The sequence below is a fragment of the Saccopteryx bilineata genome, chromosome 4, assembly GCF_036850765.1.
Source record: "Saccopteryx bilineata isolate mSacBil1 chromosome 4, mSacBil1_pri_phased_curated, whole genome shotgun sequence".
In the NCBI taxonomy this organism is placed as follows: Eukaryota; Metazoa; Chordata; class Mammalia; order Chiroptera; family Emballonuridae; genus Saccopteryx; species Saccopteryx bilineata.
In genome coordinates, this window is record NC_089493.1 from 230,769,857 (window position 1) to 230,790,726 (window position 20,870).

Here is a 20,870-nt window from a genome sequence, read left to right on the forward strand (position 1 = left end):
GCCATATCTTTCCTTTCTATACCATTAGCACACACAGACAAAGACCAATTCTCATTGATGCTGCAAGGCCACAAATCCACATTTGCAGTACTCCCTCAGAGGTACCTAAACTCATCAGCTGTTCACTACAAGAAGATGGGTCAGCATTTGTTGTGACTACCACTATGCTCTGATACCCAGCACTTTCACTGATAGATGATATCCAGTTGGCTGGAGGTTCAGAAGCTGCAGACTCAATGGCTATGACTTTGGTGTTACCACACCTTCATCAGGGAGGGTGACTGAGAAAGCCCAACAAAATAGAGATGATAGATTCATAATATCCAATCCCTCAGACAGTTAAGGAAAAATAGTTGTCTCCTTTTCTCCCAACCAAAAGGCAGCCTAACATCACTTTGGACCCTCAGAATTGGAGATGTAAATTACTAACTTGGGCATTCCACTTAGTCTTTCCTAATAGCTAAGCTATAGACCTATACTGGAAGCTAATAAACAAGCTGTGGCACACTCCCTGCTTTGAGGTAGCACAAACCTAACGGCTCATTTGAGCTACAAGTCTCCAGGACTGATGATTTTGTGTGCTGGAGCCTCTGGAAAAGGGCGACAGCCTCCACTCAAAAAAACCCTTTGGGTAGAGAACTCACTGATTTCCTGAAACAGATACATTTAAAAAGCAACTCTTGGTTTACTAATGGCCTCCTGTCAACCTAAAGCCCTGACCAATGAAGGCTTTGATATTCATATTTTTGGATGGACCAACTCAGACTCATAACTATTTCTCAAGCCTTATTTGTCAAATAGAAATGGTAATATTTAAGCCATAGGCATGTTCATAAGAGATTTTTCAAGTGTTTAAAGAAGCATCTCCAATAGACTATACAGCCTTCAGAAGACTATGGAAATCTCTCTTAAATAAAGTTAGTCTTGGTTACTCAGGGGAGCTTTCCAGAAGGATCACTGACAATTTATGTTCACCCTTAGGGAAGTCATCTCTACAATAAGAATAATGCAATTAGAAAAGGTTGTACAATATTTGTCTCTGATTTCAATTGAACTAATAAATGACCACCTCATCCCTGGAAAGCACTACGGTCAGCCTGCCACTGATCAGCATTTTTATTTCTGGTAGACAGAATTGCCGAGAACTTTATCTTTTTAGACCAAGGTAAAATATATGCAATGACTAATACATTCTATTATACCTGAATTAATACCTGATGTTAAGTGAATAGGTCAATATAGAAACTTTCAGAGAAAGCCATCTTACTTTCTAAGGTAGACCCTGAGGGCCAAGGAGTTTGTTAATTGGCTGGGTCCCACACCTTGCCGGCATGGTTGAGACCAACATTATAGGTAGCCTTATCCTGTTGCTTGGAATTCTGTTGTATCAGCCTTAATTAAATACAATGGGAAAGAAATGGAATGGATTTAGTCTCAATCCCTGTTGATAAGATTAATCATGATGGCAAACAACATGGTTTACTCGTGGGAAAAATTGTCATTATGGGTCTTGAAACTGTGTCATGTTTTTGGCTTTTGTACTATTTGTAATCTGACAATGATGTGCCCTTATCACAAAATCTACTTAATAATAAGCTGATAATAAATGTTTTTGCACATTTTAACATCTGTTTTTTTATTTGGCCTACATGTTTTATGTTCTTTCTTTCCTTTCTTGCTTTTTCTTTTTTACTATTAATTAAAGTTTTTCAAATTAATAAACTTTTTTACTGTGCTTTTAGTGGTTACACTAAAAGTTACAGCATGCATTCTTGACTTTTTTTTAAGCATAAAATAAATAATTACATTTACCACTTTCCCATTAATGCTAGCACCTGAAAACATTCAATCAATTTGTAACCTCTTTTGGAGAGCCAATTGTCGATATCTAGTAAAATTGAAGACATACACAACAGCAATTCCCCTTCAATGTCTAAACCTGGATCAACTTTTACAAATGTGCACAAGGGAACATACAAAAGCCTACTGTTAGCATATTGTTTGAAAGAGAGAAAAAGACTGCAGGCAATTTTATGTGTCAGTAGGACAAATGGGTAAGTAAATAGTGGTATGTTCATAAAAACAGAATCTTATAGTACAGTAAATTGCCATAAATAGATATCAATATGAATCTGATGAACATAATTTCAAATGAAAGTAACAAAGAATATGTGCAAAATGATACATAAATTATAGAAATAGATTGCATATGGATAGGGACATAAGCACTAAAAAGACACAAACGTGTGAAAAAGATGCATTCTAACTTTAGAAGGGTGGTTACTGATGGGGAGGGAGAAAAGAGATGGGATAAGGGAGGGAAGGGAGGGGTACAGAAGTCTTATAAGATTTCATGTCTTAAGAAATAATGCAGTGATTACAAAGTGCTCATTTAAAAAATTTAAGCAAATGGTATTTAGGTATTTAAAATATGAACAACTACTATTTCTCCTCTACTTTTTCTTTTTTGAGATATTTTATAAATAAATATAAGAAAACTTTACATAAAAATTTCAAAATGAGTACATTGAGCAGAAAAGTTACCTGTAATGGTAACTGCCACAGCAGGTGTTAATACAAACAAATTCTCTGTATATTTAGGCAAAAATTCAGAAGCTCCAACCAGAAGTAAAGATTCCGAAGCTCTGGTCAGAGCTAAGCATACTAACATTGGCATCTTCAGCAGAATCTGAAACAGAAATAAAATATATGTCGATTATTTTATTTTGTTAGCTAAGAAGAAACTGAAAATCCCCACTCATGTATTAATAACCAATTCACAAAAATTTAACTTTTCCCATGTAAACTGAAAAATGTATACATATTAAATCCAACCAAAGATTTATAATTCGCCAATATATACATACTATGAAAGATATGTAATGTTTGAACCATTTTTATTTGTAATTTGACATCCATACCACCTGTAATTTTTATTTGTGAGTTTGTAATTTGTCAGAAAGATTAAGAAAAAATAGATATCATTAACAAGGTATCTAAAATTTCCCTTAGCTTTATTTTTTTCTTAGTAAATATTTTTATTTAACTGAAAAATAGACAAAGAAAATTTAAACAACATTAAAGGTACATCTCTAGGATTGCAATCAACATTCTGTAATATTTTAATCCTGGGAATTTCTGATATATAAAGAATGGGATCATTAGAGTGTCAGCCTGGCATGTGGATGTCCCAGATTCAATTCCCGGTCAGGGCACACAGGAAAAGTGCCCATCTGCTTTTCCACTCCTCCTCTTCTCCTTTCTCTCTATCTCTCTCTTCCCCTTCTGTAGCCAAAGCTCCATTGGAGCAAAGTTGGCCTGGGTGCTGAGGATGGCTCTATGGCTTCCACCTCAGGCATTAGAATGTCTCTGGTTGCAATGGAACAGTGCACCTGACAGGCAGAGCATCGCCCCCCTTAGTGGGAATGCCAGGTGGATCCTGGTTGGGCACATGCAGCAGTATGTTTTTCTGCCTCCCTGTTTCTCACTTCAGAAAAATACAAAAATAAATAAATGGGTTCATTTAAATTCTGCATTTTATCCAATAAAAAAAAAATGAGCAGAGAATCTGAACAGACACATCTTCCAAGAAGACATACAAATAGCCAACATCTATTTGAAAACTTGCTCAACTTCACTAGCTGTTATGAAAATGCAAATCAAAACTATGAGATAACCACTCATAACTGTTAGAATAGCTATTTTCAAAAAGAAAAATAATAGCAAGTATTGGAGATGTTGTGGAGAAAAAGAAACTCATTCATTGCTTGTGGAAATGTAAACTGGTACAGCCACTGTGGAAAACAGTACAGTGCTTCTTCAAAAAATTAAGAATAGAGTTACCACATGACCTAGCAGTCCCTCTGCTGGGTGTCTACCCAAAAACTTGAAAACATTTACTTGCAAGGATATACACACCCCTATGTTCATTGCAGCACTGTTCATGGTGGCCAAGACATGGAATCAACCAATGTGTCCTTTGATAGATGACTGGATAGAGAAGACATGGTACATATATACTATGGAATACTACCCAATCATAAGAAAAGATAAAATATTCCATTTGCAACAACATGGATAGACCTTGAGAAAATTATGCTAAGCAAAATAAGTCAGCCAGCCTAATCAGGTGGTGGCGCAGTGGACTGGGATACGGAAGGACCCAGGTTTGAGACCTCAAGGTCGCCAGCTTGAGTGCGGGCTCATCTGGCTTTAGCAAAAAGAAAAAAAACTCACCAGCGTGGACCCAAGGTCGCTGGCTCAAGCAAGGGGTTACTCGGTCTGCTGAAAGCTTTTGGTCAAGGCTCATACAAGAAAGTAATCAATGAACAACTAAGGAGTCCCAACAAAAAACTGATGATTGATGCTTCACATCTCTTGCCGTTCCTGTCTGTCCCTATCTATCCCTCTCTCTGACTCTCTCTCTGTCCCTGTAAAAAATAAATACATAAGTCAGCTAGCAAAAGCTAAGAACCATATGATTTCACTCATATGTGGATAAAACTGAAACACATAGACACAGACAACTGTTGGTCATTATCAGAGGAAAGGGAAATGGGAGGGTAGTAAAGAGTAGAGGGAGATAAATATACGGTGATGGAAGATGATTCAACATTGAGTGGGGGCACACAATGTAATATACAGATCATGTATTTTATAAAAATGTATACTTGAAACCTATATAATCTTATTAATCAATGTCACCTCAATAAATTTAATTAAAAAAATTAATTCTGCATTAGCAAATGTTTTGAACTTATTTAGAAACCTTACTAGGAAGTATAGTGATGATTTACTCTTACCTATTATACTATTACACTATACAGGCTAATTAACATGATAGTAAATTACATTAAAATATTAACTTTTAAACTAATTTCTGCATTTTCTGGATATGTATGTATATATATCTTGGAAAATATTTACTGGTGTCTTACATTTGCATATTTTAAAATTAACTTAAAATTTCTTTTTTCAGTCTTAAACACTTTTTAAAATCTAATATATTCTTTATATTTACCTAATTTGTCTTCTGATGGTTATTTAACTTCATATAGAGTTATTCCACAATATTTATCTAATCTCATAGGGTTAAATGTTTAGGCTGACTTTAACACACTACTGTCACAAATATGGCTATATTAAACATCCTGGTGCATGCACCCTTAAGGACCTAGGATAGAGTGTTTGGAAGTATATACTCCAGAAAGAAGTTCTAGGGCATTGTAATTTGGTATATACTTCAATCCATAATCTCTAGATTTTTTTCTCTAGAATGTATCCGTTTATACTTCCACTATAATGTAAAGAGAGTTGCATTTTCTTCCTGTAGTAGCTTATGCCTTCCAAAATTCATCCGAGCAATATTTCTGGTTCTGCATCTCCTTCCAGATTTACCATTCCCTCATCAGGAGGCACTGAACATAAAATGGTCTTTATGAAACTACCTCAACAAAGAAGTACAGTCATGTGCCACTCAAATATGGAGATATGTTCTAATTTGTCTCTAAGGGAGTTGGTCATTGAACAAACATCATAGAGAGAGCATTTACACAAACATAGGTGGTATTGTTTACTACACACTTATACTGTATGGTATAGCCTATTGCTTCTAGGCTATAAACCTGTGCAAAATGACATAAAACTAAATCAAGCACAAGATAAAATGATACAATCAAGAGACAAGGTAAACACAAGGCTGCCATTGGCATAACTGTTTTACAGTGTACTGTTTTACAGCAAACATTTTTATAAGTAGAAAGAGTACACTCATAAGTAACAATAAAAATTATAATATAATAGATACATAAATAAGTAACTCAGTCATTTATTATATTATCAATTAGTATACTCTGTACATAATTGTACTTGCTTTAATTCTATACCAGTGGTAGCACAGTAGGCTTATTTACAACAGACAAACACTGAAATATTCATTGTGTTATGAATTATAATAGCTATGATATTGCTAGGCAATATGAAATTTTCAGCTCCACTATAATCTTATGGGACCATTATCATATATGCGGTTCATCTTTGACCAAAACATTCTTATTTAGTGTATGACTGTAATGCTTCATGACTTCTGAGGTTGGATCATAGAAGGACAATATTATTTCTGCTGGGAACACTCACTCACTCAGAACAGAAGAAGAGGGTCATGTATGGGTGTTCTAGCAAACAGCTGGATCAAAAGCCAATAAATGAGTGAAGAACCCCTCATATAATTCCATTTCCCAGACTCAGATTATTCCAGTTGACCACAAACAGAGGTCAGAGGAACAAATTTTGCCCAAATTGAAGATTCATGATTAAAATAGATGTTCTATTATTTTAAGCCACTAAGTTTCATAGTAGTTTGTCATTAAAAATAGATAACTGGTACACCCCACAAAATAAGAAGTACTTAATATTATTAGCTGGTTTTCAAAATCTTGCCATGCTCACAAATATAAAGTAGTATCATAATGTTTTATTTTTTTATTTCTCTAATTTTAAATATACTTGAGAATTTCTTCATATAATTCTTAGCTAAAATTCATTTGTGTGTGTAAGCTGGTTATTCATATTTCTATTAGACTTCCTAAAATTCTGATGTAGATTTTCTGAGAATTCCTTGTTTATTATAAATATTAATCTCTTGATTGATTTAGGTATCTTGTCACCTACCTCTATGTCACAAGATATGTCTTTCATTTTTAACATGAATGGTTTTGTTTTCTTCTAATCATATTTTATTAACCTAGAAATCTCCTTTGTGCATGATATGCAGTACATATCTAACTTCATTTCACCATAGAAAGAACCAAATATGTCATCACGTCTACTAAACAAGTATCTTTGAAGATTCTCTTTTATCATATAGCAAGTTTTTATATGTATTAATCTGTTGGGGTTATCTGTTCTGCTCCAGTATTCTTTTTATCTGTACTGAGAAAATGCTTCACTGGTTTTACTACTATGGCTTTGTAGCCTATCTAAATGTGTACTAAAACCAATGCTCTTTGTTTTCCTAAAGCTGCCTTTATTCTACCATATTAATTTTGGAATTAATTTGCCATTTACTAAAAAAAAAATATTCTTGCCATAGTACTCATTAAATTGCATTGAATTCATAGATTATTTGAGGAAAAAAAATCACATATGAAAGTTGTCATTTTGGTCTATGGCCATACCACCCTGAATGCACCCAATCTCGTCTGAAAGTTGTCATTTCATCCATTAACATGGTATATCTCTCAACTTATCCCAGTCTTCTCTAATACTGTTACATACAGTTTTAAATTTTTTTGAAGTCTTGAGCAACTCTGCTAAAGTATTGCTGAATTATTTAGAGTTTTGTGATTCTTTTAAATGTTACCATCTAATTTTAAAAGTAGATATAATTCTTATATATCCACTCATTTACAGATGGAGACTTGGGTGGCTTCCAAATCTTGGTTATTGTAAATAATGCTACAATGAACACAGAGATGCATACATTCTTTCAAATTAGTTCTTCAGGATTATTCATATAAATTCCCAGAAATAGAATTGCTGGGTCATAAGGTAGTTTCATCTTTAACTTTCTGAGGTAACTTCATACTGCTTTCCACAGTGGCTACACCAACCTACATTACCATCAACAGTGCACAAGGGTTCCTTTTTCTCTACATCCTTGCCAACCTTCCTTTCTTTTTCTTTCTTTTTTTTTTACAGGGACAGAGAGAGAGTCAGGGAGAGGGATAGATAGGGACAGACAGACAGGAACAGAGAGAGATGAGAAGCATCAATCTTCAATTTTTCATTGTGACACCTTAGTTGTTCATTGATTGCTTTCTCATATGTGCCTTGACCACGGGCCTTCAGCAGACCAAGTAACCCTTTGCTTGAGCCAGTGACCTTGCGTCCAAGCTGGTGAGCTTTGCTCAAACCAGATGAGCCCATGCTCAAGCTGGCGACCTTGGGGTCTCAAACCTGGGCCTCCTGATCCCAGTCCAACACTCTATCCACTGTGCCAGTGCCTGGTCAGGCGCCCTTTCTTGTTTGTTGATTTATTAGTGATAACCCTTCTAATAGGTGTGAGGTGATATCTCATTGTGGTTTTAATTTGCATTTCTCTTATAATTAATGAGATTGATACTATCTTTACTTCATTGACTGTATTTGCCTCTTTTGTTAAATATTAATTGACTATATGAGCATTGGTTTATTTCTGGGGTCTCTTCTGTTTCATTGATCTACATGTCAGTTTTCATGCCACTACCAACTGTGGTACATTCACTCAACAGAATACTACTCAGCTGTAAAATAAAAGGAAATGTCACCCCTTGTGACAGCATGAATGGATCCAGAGAGCATTATGTTAATTGAAATAATCCAGTCAGAGAAATACAAGTACGATATGATTTCATTCATATATGGAATCAAATGAACAATATTAACTAACAAGCAAAATAAGAGACAGACTCATAGAGTGTAGCCTGGCCACTGTCAGGGAATGAGGTTGAAAAACTAGGTGGAGGGGATGGAGGGATTGAGAAAAAAGAAAAAAGAAGAAGAAAGAAAGAAAGAAAGAAAAAAAGAAAGAAAGAAAGAAAGAAGAAGAAAAGAAAAGAGAAATAACTTATAGTCATAGACAATAGTGAGGTAATTGCCAGGGGATCAGGGATAAGGAAAGGTGGAGGTGGGTTTAGGGGGGATAAATGGTAACGGAAGACTTGATTTAGGAGAGTAAACCCACAATACAATGTACAGGTGATGTGCTATAGAATTGTGCACCTGGAATCTGTACAATTGTGTTAACTAGTATCACCCTCAAAAAATTCAATGAAAATAAATAAATAAATAAATAGGGAATAAATGTAGATAATTCTTGTTGAATATTTTTATGTATTTGAATTTTATTTTTTGTTTTACTTTTATTGTTCAACTAATAAATTATAGCTGTTTTGTAGTTCCTTTAGTTCAAAATGTTAATTTATTTATAATAATTATTGAGAACTGAATACTAAGCACAGTTCTTACTATAATGCAAGTTGTAGTAATATTCCTTGATTCTATAGGAAGTGGCAGTCTTATTAGATATAACAAGTAGAACAAGGGACAAAAACTCTGATTTTGGTCTTGGCTCTACACTGATTTTTGGAACAACAACAAACAAATCGCAATCTCTACATATAGTCAGCGACATATATATAAAACTTCTGGGAAGTTTTATGTAATAGTAAACAGAACAATGGCACTGGAGTCACATACATACTATATTCTTTTCTTTTTTCTTTTTTTTTTTTGTATTTTTATGAAGCTGGAAACGGGGAGAGACAGTCAGACAGACTCCCGCATGCGCCCCACCGGGATCGACCCGGCACGCCCACCAGGGGCTATGCTCTGCCCACCAGGGGGCGATGCTCTGCCCCTCCAGGGCGTCGCTCTGCCGCGACCAGAGCCACTCTAGCGCCTGGGGCAGAGGCCAAGGAGCCATCCCCAGCGCCAGGGCCATCTTTGCTCCAATGGAGCCTTGGCTGCAGGAGGGGAAAAGAGAGACAGAGAGGAAGGAGGGGGGGGGGTGAAGAAGCAAATGGGCGCTTCTCCTATGTGCCCTGGCCGGGAATCGAACCTGGGTCCCCCGCACACCAGGCCGACGCTCTATCACTGAGCCAACCGGCCAGGGCCCATACTATATTCTTAAATTCTTAGCCTCAGTTTAGCTTGGTGTATATGTGTGTGTGCATGTGTCTGTGTCAAATATGTCTTTGGAAAAATTGTTCATCCTTTTAAAATACTGGGTTATCATCTATAAAATAGAAATGATAACATCTATTTTTCCAGGTGATTATGAGAATTTAATACATGTAAAACTTAATATAATTTCTGGCATATAGAAGTTGCCCATTAAATAATAGACATAATTTTCATAATTTATAAAATAAGAGGGTCACCATGGATTACTAGATTTGTTGTTTGCAAACCTCAGTAAAAGTTAAGCCATTTGGAGGGTATAAAACGCAGATTTCCAGGTCCTGCTTCCAGAGTTTCTGATCCAGTAGGTCTGGAGTAGGGTATAAGAATTTGCATTTCTAACAAATTCCCAGAAAATGATGATGATGATGATGATGGTGGTGGTGGTGGTTTGAAAAAACCACACTGAGATCCACTGCACTTGATAATTTTTGTATTTAAACTCTTTAGATGAAAATGAACAGACTCATTGGTTAATTCAATTGAAATGACTTATCATGGTACATATGAAAGTAACAAAGCTAAAAACACTTTCTCAGTGCTAAACAATTCACAAAGAAACAGAACACCATTCAGTATAAGATGGCAGCTTATCTTTTCTGCTCAATAGCGGGAATTCCACTGTTTTTCTTTTGATTGCTTCAAAGGCCTAATATGTTCAGTTTCGGTCAGTTTATTGTCTCTATGTCTACTTTTATTATTGCTATTGATTATTTTCTATCCATTTGTTTCTCTGTCAATGGCCTTTGCTCATTCATTTTCTCTGTCAATTTATTAAAGCTGTGTTGTTTGAATTTCCCTCTTTTTATCCTATTTATATTCTCTCAAGAAAGAGGAATTAACTAAATTAGACAGTTTAGAGCAAGGTGTCCTTATCAAACATTGTTCTCACGATATGATATTTAACAGGTTTTTGGAAAAATCTAAAGATTGCTCTCTTGAAATCAAGTGCTGATCCTAGACCTAAAACATAGTGACTCCTGCAGAAACAAACACTTTCAGGCTCTTTTTCAGAAAGAAACTCTGGGCACTTTATTTGGAAAGGAAGTAGGAGTATAGCAAACACTCAGAATACAATAGATTCCCTTCCAATAAAATGTCCAGGTTTTCATATTGGTTTTGCTTTTAATCTATTTCTTTTTCTTTTTTCTATTTTTTCTTTTTTTTTTTAGAAAGAGACAAAGGGAAAGAGATAAGAAGGGTCAATTCACAGTTGTGGCACCATAGTTGTTCATTGATTGCTTTTTCATGGGGCCTTGACCAGGGGGCCCCAGTTTAGCGAATGACCCCTCGTTCAAGCCAACAACCTTGGGCTTCAAGCCAACTACCTCTGGGCTCAAGTCAGCGACCATGGGGTCATGACTATGATCTCACACTCAAGCTGGCATTCCCGCATTCAAGCTGGTAGGCCTGCGCTCAAGCCAGTAACCATGGGGTTTTGAACCTGGTTCCTCAGTGTCCCAGACCAATGTGTTATCCTCTGCACCACCACTTAGGCTTAACTCATTTCTTTTCTTAGGTATAAATTAGGGAGTCAAAGAAGAAGGCCAGATATACAAATTAGTTTCCAAATGGTTTCATGTGGTAAACTCAGGCTTGATTCTGGCAGTTGTTGATATACAAAGGGATAAATCAAATTACTTCTGCACAGTAGCAGACAGTTTTTTGTTTGTTTGTTTGTTTTTGTTTTTTTGTGTTTTGTTTTTTTTTGTATTTTTCTGAAGCTGGAAACGGGGAGAGACAGTCAGACAGACTCCTTCCCGCATGCGCCCTACCGGGATCCACCCGGCACGCCCACCAGGGGCGATGCTCTGCCTACCAGGGGGCAATGCTCTGCCCCTCCAGGGCATCGCTCTGCCGCAACCAGAGCCACTCTAGCGCCTGGGGCAGAGGCCAAGAAGCTATTCCCAGCGCCCAGGCCATCTTTGCTCCAATGGAGCCTTGGCTGTGGGAGGGGAATAGAGAGACAGAGAGGAAGGAGCGGGGGTGGAGAAGCAAATGGGTGCCTCTCCTATGTGCCCTGGCTGGGAATCGAACCCGGGTTCCCCGCATGCCAGGCCGATGCTCTACCGCTGAGCCAACCGGCCAGGGCCAAAGTAGCAGACAGTTTTATGCAACATCTATACCTTGCAGTACTGCAGCTCTTAGCTCTACCATATCACAGAATTTGTCTACAACAAGAGACTTTAGTTGCAAGAGGAATTTCATGCTCATCTGGGTATATGATTTCAAAGTAGGCTAGATACTATTGCGTTTGTTTACTTAGTAGGAGTCTTAAATAAAGACAGGATCAGCAAAATATAAAGTAGAAAGTAGAAAGGCCATACAAAAGTAGACCATGGTTAAGAATAGGACTCAAGTACAGTGAGAAAAAAGGTTAATGAGGAAACTGATAAAGAGGATTGTTGCAGGAAGGAAAGAGATCTTAAAGAAAAATCCAAGGTTAAATGAACATGAGGTGTATAGTGTCCCAATTAATTCTGGAACTTTTTCATTCATGTGGCAAAAGCATTCATCTACTCCCTACCCTAATCAAGGCTGTGTGATGGGAGACATTGATTTTACCATTAAAATGCCTTGGTGTCTATTGACAAATAGGAGGAAAACATAAATTGAAAAGGATACCAATAAACTTCTTTGAACTTCTCAAGTGTTTTATTTGATAATTTAACTTCTTACTTACTCTGGTCTTGATACTTTATGGTAAATACATATATTTAGTATAGAAAATAAGTAATTGTTATCTTCATTAAATCTGTCAATAAGAATAAAATATCTCACCTACAAAGTGCTGCTTATTGCAAGATTTAAAATATTTCAGCTGTCTTTGATGTAATCTCACCTACTCTGCTTCATGAACATCAATTTATTTAGTAAAACTTAGACGGAAACTCAGACTAAAACTTACACATTATGTTCTGATATAAATGCAAGAGATAAATATATTTTAAAATCATGTTACTTATATACAATGTACATTGAGTATACTTTTTACAATAGTAATTTATTTTCAAAGGACATTCAATATTTTGACTAGAAATAGTAAAATATCTCAATAATTTGGACACTAGCTTCTTCTGCTATCTACTGTTATATATTAACAGTCATATAAGCAATGAACAGCACCTCATTTTAATTTTATCCTCTATAGTTCACTAAGTTCTTTTAATATTCATTGACACTTCTCTGTTCATTGAGTCCTGGTGTATAAATGTATTCCCTGCTAATAAGATATAAGACTTAAGGACTGAGATGAAGAAAAAGAGTGTAAAAGTGTTGATCTCTCCAGTCCACATTTAAAAGAGGCTTTTCCTCTGTGAAATCTTATTCCTTGTCTGCTTCTAGCCAGTTTTAATGTCATTGCTTTCTTCTTTTCCATGATTTATTTCTCAAACCTCCAAGCATTATGTTTTTATTCTTTTAAAATATGTTCTAATCATTATATTCTTATAGTTAAAGATATAAAGCTATTGTTTCTATTCACTGTTCTACTTTCTATTCTTCAGAATTAATCCCTCCTACTTTATATTTATAACTTTCCACCTTATAGATATATAACTTTATAAAAATATTAAATATTTTTCTTTTTTCTAGCTTTTTACATATTATTTTACCTTTTGTATCCATTTTATCTATGTTGACAGTATAAAATTAAGTTTACTGACATTTTAATAAAACTCTTCTCTTTCTTTACTTGATGAATTTTCAAATATATATGGTAATAGTAGAGAGAATCCATCCTAAAAATAGCCACTATGCTGATTCCCTTTAAAAATTAAGTAAAGAAGACTTTTTTAAAAAACACTCTATGTCTAGAAAAATAGGAGATGTATATCTCAAACAGCTGTTAGATGCTGATACATTTTACTGTTTAGAATGATTTGCTTGCAGAATTTTCATCAGTCCTTCTACTGGGAGCTTCTATAAACAGTCAATGGACTTCAAGCTAATGATGCTTCTAAATGCCATGAGCCAGAAAGTATTGAACTATAGGATTAGTAGAGAAGACAAACAATAGGCCTTAATAAAATCAAGTTCCTCACACTAGTCTTTTTAATTTTCTTATTTTTCAGTTGATAACTCATTCTTCTTTTCAACATAAAAGGGAGATCTTATAATGAAAATTTCCTTTAATTTTTGTGTGCAGTTTCCTTATCTAATATAAAAATCAGAACTATCTCAAGTAGGCATTCATATCATGTACATATTTGTTGAGTTTTTACCATGTGCTCTGTACTGATCTCTATAGCTTATATTTCTGTGAGAAAAATACCATTATGATACCAATTTCTTAGCTGAAGAAAGTAAGGCTCAGAAAGGGTAAAATACCATATTTCATTGAATTTAAAATGCCATCAATTGCAAGAGACCCCATTATTTTATATTCCACTAAGAAACAAAAATACTGCCACTTACACACTGTGATACAATATCGTACGAAAATTTCTATGCTATGCAATTATCAATCTCACCAGCTTTTGAATTTTATTAGATCTATTAAGAAGTACTTGCAAATTTTCCTGATTCATCTGCTTAGCCTGACAGGTGGTAAGCAATTCTTTTGCAGGTATCTCAATAAAAGAGCAATAAAGGTCTCTACTGTAGAAATGTTTACTTAAGTCCCATAAAACACTTAAATATTACTTTGCAAGAAATTGTGAACAAGTCATTCTTCCAACAGTAGTTATTGGTTTTACTAATATCAGAATTACATCCTATTACTGTTTCTGCCTTATTACACATGCAATAACTTTATAATTCAACACAAAATATTGCATCATCTTTTGAAAGAGTAAAAAAAAAAGTTTACTCAATATGGATATCACCACTAGAAGTTATAACTTAAGTAATGACTATATGAACAGCATGACCAACTTAGCCCATACTCAGGCATTATCTACTATGTCACAATTACATCCTGACTTACAGTTATTTCAAGACTCCATCAATTTAAAATCCAACTCAATTTTAAAGATGTTAAAATTTGAAGGGAAAAAAGTGTGCCTTCAAATCAAAGAAATATGGACATTTGCATAAGGTCCCACCAGTAGTAAATGCTATATGATGTCTCCACTGTAGTTAGGCCTGAAAACAGATATGGATAAGGATAAGAAGGAACCTGAGTTACAGTTAGCCTTCTTGCTTCTTGGATGAACCACAGAGCACAAAAAGATGGTCTCTAAGATTTTTTTCCAACAATAGTCAGGTGGTCAGTATCTAGTGTGCAACCTGGCTTTTGGGCTTAGGTGAAAAGAACAGACCCTAACAAGAAAAATCTTCTGCTTACAAGATCTGTCACAGAGAAGCAAAAGCTCACATTTAGTTCTGCTTCTTACTCATTTCCAGAAATCCATAGCATCTCTAGCCATTCTGTGATGAGGGATAATTATCATTACCACTGCTCAACTCCACTTTTCTTGCACAAATTCTTTAATTATTTGTATTGCTTAACTGATTCACAAGTAAACACTAACCTAGTGGATAAAACTGGCTGACTTCTTTATTATCAGGTAAGATATACTCTAATTTCACCAACGTGGTTTAACAGAAAAGCTCTGCTGAGAAACTCAGCTTTGGCAGGTGCTTACACCATAAAACAAGCAAACAGTTAGAATTTATTAATGTAGTAGGCCTTCTAAACTATGACTCATTATCCATTTGTTTTCTCTCTGAAATTCAGCTTGGTACAATGTTAAAGGCAAGAACCTAGATGCATGGGCTTTTTTGTTGGATCTTAATATTATATGTCTGTGTCTAGAATTTAGAACATTTGTTGGGGTGACACTGGGTAACAAAATTATACAGGTTTCACATGCACAATTCTACAACACATCTCTGCACTTCATATTGTGTGTTCACACCCCAAGCCAAGTGTCCAGCCATCACCACTTATCCTCTCAATGTTGCCTTACCTTTCCCCACCGCTGGCAATTTCCACACTGTTTTCCCTGTATGAGTCCCCCCACCCCTGGCTTTTTTTGTCCTTTTTTTGTTCTATCTCTCCTACCCTCTCACTCAGCCCCACCCCCACTGCAACCACTGTCAGCCCTCTCTCTGAGTCTGTCTCTATTTTGCTTGTTAGTTTATTTTGTTCATTAGATTTCACATATGAATAAAATCATATGGTACTTGTCTTTGACTAGCTTATTTCACTTAACCTAATGTTCTTCAGGTCCATCCATGCAGACACAAAAGGTAGGATTGCCTTCCTTTTTATGGCTGTGTTGTATTTCATTGTGTATATGTATCACAGCTTTTTAATCCACTCATCTACTGACAGGCACTCGGGCTGCTTTCAACCCTTGGCTATTGTAAATAATGCTGCAATGAACACAGGGGTTATATAATTCTTTCATATTTGTGTTTTGGGTTTCTTTGGAGAAATTTGCAGAAGTGGAATCATTGGGTAAAATTTATAAAGAACTTATAAAATTAAACAGCAAAAAAGCAAACAATCCAATTAAGAAATTAGAAAAGGACCTGAATAGACACTTCTCCAAAGACGACATACAGATGACAAATAGACATGAAAAATTGCTCAATGTCTCTAATCGTCAAAAAAATGCAAACTAAAACCACAATGAAATATCACCTCACATTTCTCAGAGAGCTATCATCAACAAATCTACAAACAACATGTGCTGGCGAGGCTGTACAGAAAAGGGAACTCTTATGTATTGTTGGTGGGAATGCAGATTAGTGTAGCCACTATAGAAAGCAGTATGGAGTTATCTCAAAAAGTCAAAAATGTAATTGTCTTATAACCCAGCAATTTCACTTTTGGGGATTTATCTGAATAAACCCAAAACACTAATTTGAAAGACTATAGCACCCCTGTGTTCATTGTAGCATTCACTGCAAGAAGTTAAAAATGGGGCCCTGGCCGGTTGGCTCATTTGATAGAGTATCATCCCAACGTGCATGCAGACATCCTGGGTTCTATCCCTAGTCAGGACACACATAAGAAGTGACCATCTGCTTCTCTTCCCTGCCCTCCCTCCCTTCTCATTTTCTTTCCCCTCACAGCCAGTTGCTTGATTGGTTCCAGTGTCGCCCCGGGCATTGAGGATAGCTCAGCTGATTCAAGCATCAGCTCAGACAAGGGTCAACAGGTGAATCCCAGTTGGGTCACATGTGGGAGTCTGTCTATCTCCTCTCCTCTCGCTTAAAACAAAATGGAACTGCCTTATGAATTAAGATTTTTCTTTCTCTTTTAAGGCTCTAAAAGCTCAGATTGTTGATACCTGGAAGGTTTAATATTTTGTCTCCTTCTTACACAAACTATTGCCAGTAGCCCTCAATTTTATAATTGCCAAGTGATTCTTCAATTGGTTCCTGCAGTTGAAATATACTACAACTGAATAAGAAACCTAGGGAAAACTTCCTGAATCTGTCCCCAAATTGCAATGCTTTTTTGATTCTTCTCCCACTGTAATCCAGTTTTACACAGTCACAGTCATGTTTAAAAAGTAACAAAATTTATATCATGTTCAAATTATTTCTTTACAAAAAAAATATTAGTGACTTCTTATTGCACTCAGAATAAAATCTATAATTCTTATCATGTACCGCAAGGATGTCATTAGCACACCCGAATTTGTGCTGTCTCCAGGTCTTTCTACATAAGTCTCTTGGCCTTGTATTGAATTAATGACCCTTCCTCACCAGGCTTACTCCTTCTAAGTCTTTAGATTTCTCCATTTAAATAATCCCTATTCCATGAAGCGTTCTTCCCCCAATGTCGAAAGTAGGTTTCACACAGAATTTTCTCTACTGAATTGTTAATCAGTTGCTATTAATCTAAGGGATTTATGGTTTTTGTTTTATTTGTTTTTTTGTTTGTTTTGAAATCTGAGACCCACACAAAAGTATAGTTCCGTAAAAACATGGTTGTTAGTTTCTACTTTCTCTTCAATACCTAAGACAGCAACACTACACACTAAAAGAGAGGTGAATAAATAAAAGTAAAATAACTTCTATTGTATTACTATGTGCCAGTCACTATTTTAAACACCTTACATATAATCATATGCTGTACACCTGGATCTAATGAAAAATAATATTGAGTGTAAACTGGAATTAAAAAATAAAATTTAGAAAATAATAAAAAATTAAATACATGGTTAATCAAAATGTTCTGAATCTTATTTAATATGAGCCTTATTTACAGATTTAAATTTATATTATAGATAGCTTTATTTATACATGCAATTTTGCATATTTTATTTATAATCAACATACAATCAACATAAAAAAGACCCTGGCCAGTTGGCTCAGTGGTAGAGCGTCAGTCTGGTGTGCAGGAGTCCTGGCCAGGGTACACAGGAGAGGCACCCATCTGCTTCTCCACCCTTCCCCCTCTCCTTCCTCTCTGTCTCTCTCTTCCCTTCCCGCAGCCAGGGCTCCATTGGAGCAAGGTTGACCCAGGCGCTGAGGATGGCTCCATGGCCTCTGCCTCAGGCGCTAGAATGGTTCTGGTTGCAGTGGAGCGGCACCCCATATGGGCAGAGCGTCGCCCCCTGGTGGGCATGTTGGGTGGATCTCGGTCTGTCTGACTGCCTTCCCATTTCCAGCTTCAGAAAAATACAAAAAAAGAAAAAAATCAATAAAAATGCAAGTGCATTTAAAAAAAGACCCTGGTTGGTTGGCTCAGTGGTTGGTAGAGCATCCACCTGATGTATGGATGTCCCTGGTTTGATTCTTGGTCAGGGCACACAGAAGAAGCACCCATCTACTTCTTCATCCCTCCCCCTCTTGCTTCTCTCTCTCATTCACTCTCCTCCTTTTCCCCTCCTGCAGCTATGACTCTATTAGAGCGAGTTGGCCCTTGGTGCTGAGGATGGCTCCATGGCCTCCACCTCAGGTGCTAAAAAATGGCTCCAATTGCAATGGAGCAGAGCATTGCCCCTAGTGGGCTTGTGGGTGAATCCTGGTTGGGGCGTGTGCAGGAGTCTGTCTCTGCCTCCCCTCCTCTCAGAAAGAAAGAAAGAAAGAAAGAAAGAAAGAAAGAAAGAAAGAAAGAAAGAGAAAAGAGAAAGAAGGAAATTAGATGGGTATGGTTCTATCAGGCTGTAATAAAAAAAATTTTTTTAAGAGTAAAAATTTATTCCATTTAAATTACATACCAGTTCTTACTTGCTGAACTAAAAATAAAAGTTTTTCAAATAATTGTTCACATAAATTCCAGGTAAGCTTAAAGTAAGGTAACCTCACTTTTAACAATTATTTTGTTCTTGGCTGCCTTTGTCAATGTATTAGAAATATCACAAAGTTCTGGTTCTGGTTCTCTTAGCCTTCCTTCTTCCTGGGACAAGCACCTATCGTGTACTAAATGTATAAGCCAATGACATATGCAGATCCTACTCTGTAATTGTGCTTCCAGAATTAGGGTAAGTAGAATGATTTCTGATAAATTAGATTAATGTTTCTCCAAGTGTAGTCCTAATTTCCAGAATTTTTAAAAAACAGTTGAAAATTTTCCAGTTTCAGCCACTGTGTTTTGGAGGTGGAGACTTTCTAAGCTTCTCACTCTAACATTCCAGAAGTCCCACATTCTAATAAAGTTGAAAGAGAATTAAGGTATCTTCTAGGTACCTAACCAGACAGGTGTCAGTCAGAATCTAAGACAGTTAACAAGGCATTAAATTTTTTGGTATCCTAATAATAATTAAATCACTCTATTTCTAAGAGAAAGTTATTGGAATAAGCTTGTTTTTGCTTCTTGTATGGCAACTGTATTTAAGAAAAATAAAATAACTTAAAACATCCATGTTTAAATTTTCTGAAAAGTGTTAATACATGTATTTTAATTTTTAACAGTATTAGAAAGGTTAAATCTAATTTATTTCTATATTGTTAAAATATACACAGGTAATATTTTGGTAAAAATTAAAATAAAATATAATCCATTACCAGAAAGGGTTCATGATTTGACAAAAAGTAAACACTTCTGTGTTTGAATAAAAATGAGTAAACAAAACTTATGATTTGGCCATGGCCAATTGGCTCAGCGGTAGAGCATCGGCCCCATGTGTTGAAATCCCAGGCTCAATTTCTAGTCAAGAGCACAAAAGAGAAGTGACCATCTGTTTCTCCTTCTCTCCCTCTCTCTCTTTCCCCTTCCCATAGCCATGGCTCAAATTGTTTGAGCAAAGTTGGCCCAGGTGCTGAGGATGGCTCCATGGCCTCATCTCAGGTGCTAAAAATAGCTCAGTTTCCAAGCAACAAAGCAGCAGCCCCAGACAGGCAGAGCATTGCTTAGGTAGGAGGCTTGCCAAGTGGATCCTGGTCGGGGTGCATGTAGAAGTTTGTCTCAGTGCCTCCTCACCTCTCATTTAATAAAAAAAAAGAATTATGTCCTGGCCGGTTGGCTCAGCAGTAGAGCGTCAGCCTGGCGTGCGGGGGACCCGGGTTCGATTCCTGGCCAGGGCACATAGGAGAAGCGCCCATTTGCTTCTCCACCCCCCTCCTTCCTCTCTGTCTCTCTCTCTTCCCCTCCCGCAGCCAAGGCTCCATTGGAGCAAAGATGGCCCCGGGTGCTGGGGATGGCTCCTTGGCCTCTGTCCCAGGCACTAGAGTGGCTCTGGTCATGGCGGAGCGATGCCCCTGGTGGGCGTGCCGGGTGGATCCCGGTCGGGTGCATGCGGGAGTCTGTCTGACTGTCTCTCCCCGTTTCCAGCTTCAGAAAAATACAAAAAAAAAAAAAAAAGAATTAGTATTTTATACAACATACCTATTCATTTTAGGAAGAATTAGACTAATACAGTAATAAGCACTATGTATATGTTTATCCCATATATACATGTTATGTTATGCTATATTATATTTCGAATGAATATCTATGAAAGCATTAAAGAAGAAGAAACTAATGTTAGGTAAGATGTATACAGAGATTCTATTTATTTATTTATTTATTTATTTATTTATTTATTTATTTATTTTGAATGGAGACGAGAAAGAAGAACATTTGAAGCCAAGAGATTAACATTTACAAAAGTACAGAACTATAAAAGTACTTGATATATCCATGAAAGAGCAAGTGGCTGGCATATGATAGAGGTAAAAATACTATTCTAAAATAAGAAAGGAAAATTTAGCTGATGCGTTTGTGAAGGGTATCCAAAGTCTCACTAAAAGAGTGTGAAATCCAT

The 20,870-nt window shown here is 36.3% G+C and overlaps 1 protein-coding gene across 1 annotated transcript in view; it reads right to left on the reverse strand.

Moving 5' to 3' along the window:
- The window catches only part of SLCO6A1 (solute carrier organic anion transporter family member 6A1), a 116,414-nt gene that overhangs the window by 64,513 nt on the left and 31,031 nt on the right, over window positions 1-20,870 (reverse strand). The window contains exon 7 of the mRNA XM_066276812.1: window positions 2,545-2,689. Coding sequence (XP_066132909.1) covers window positions 2,545-2,689 — 145 coding nt within the window. The remainder of the gene's footprint in view (window positions 1-2,544; window positions 2,690-20,870) is intronic.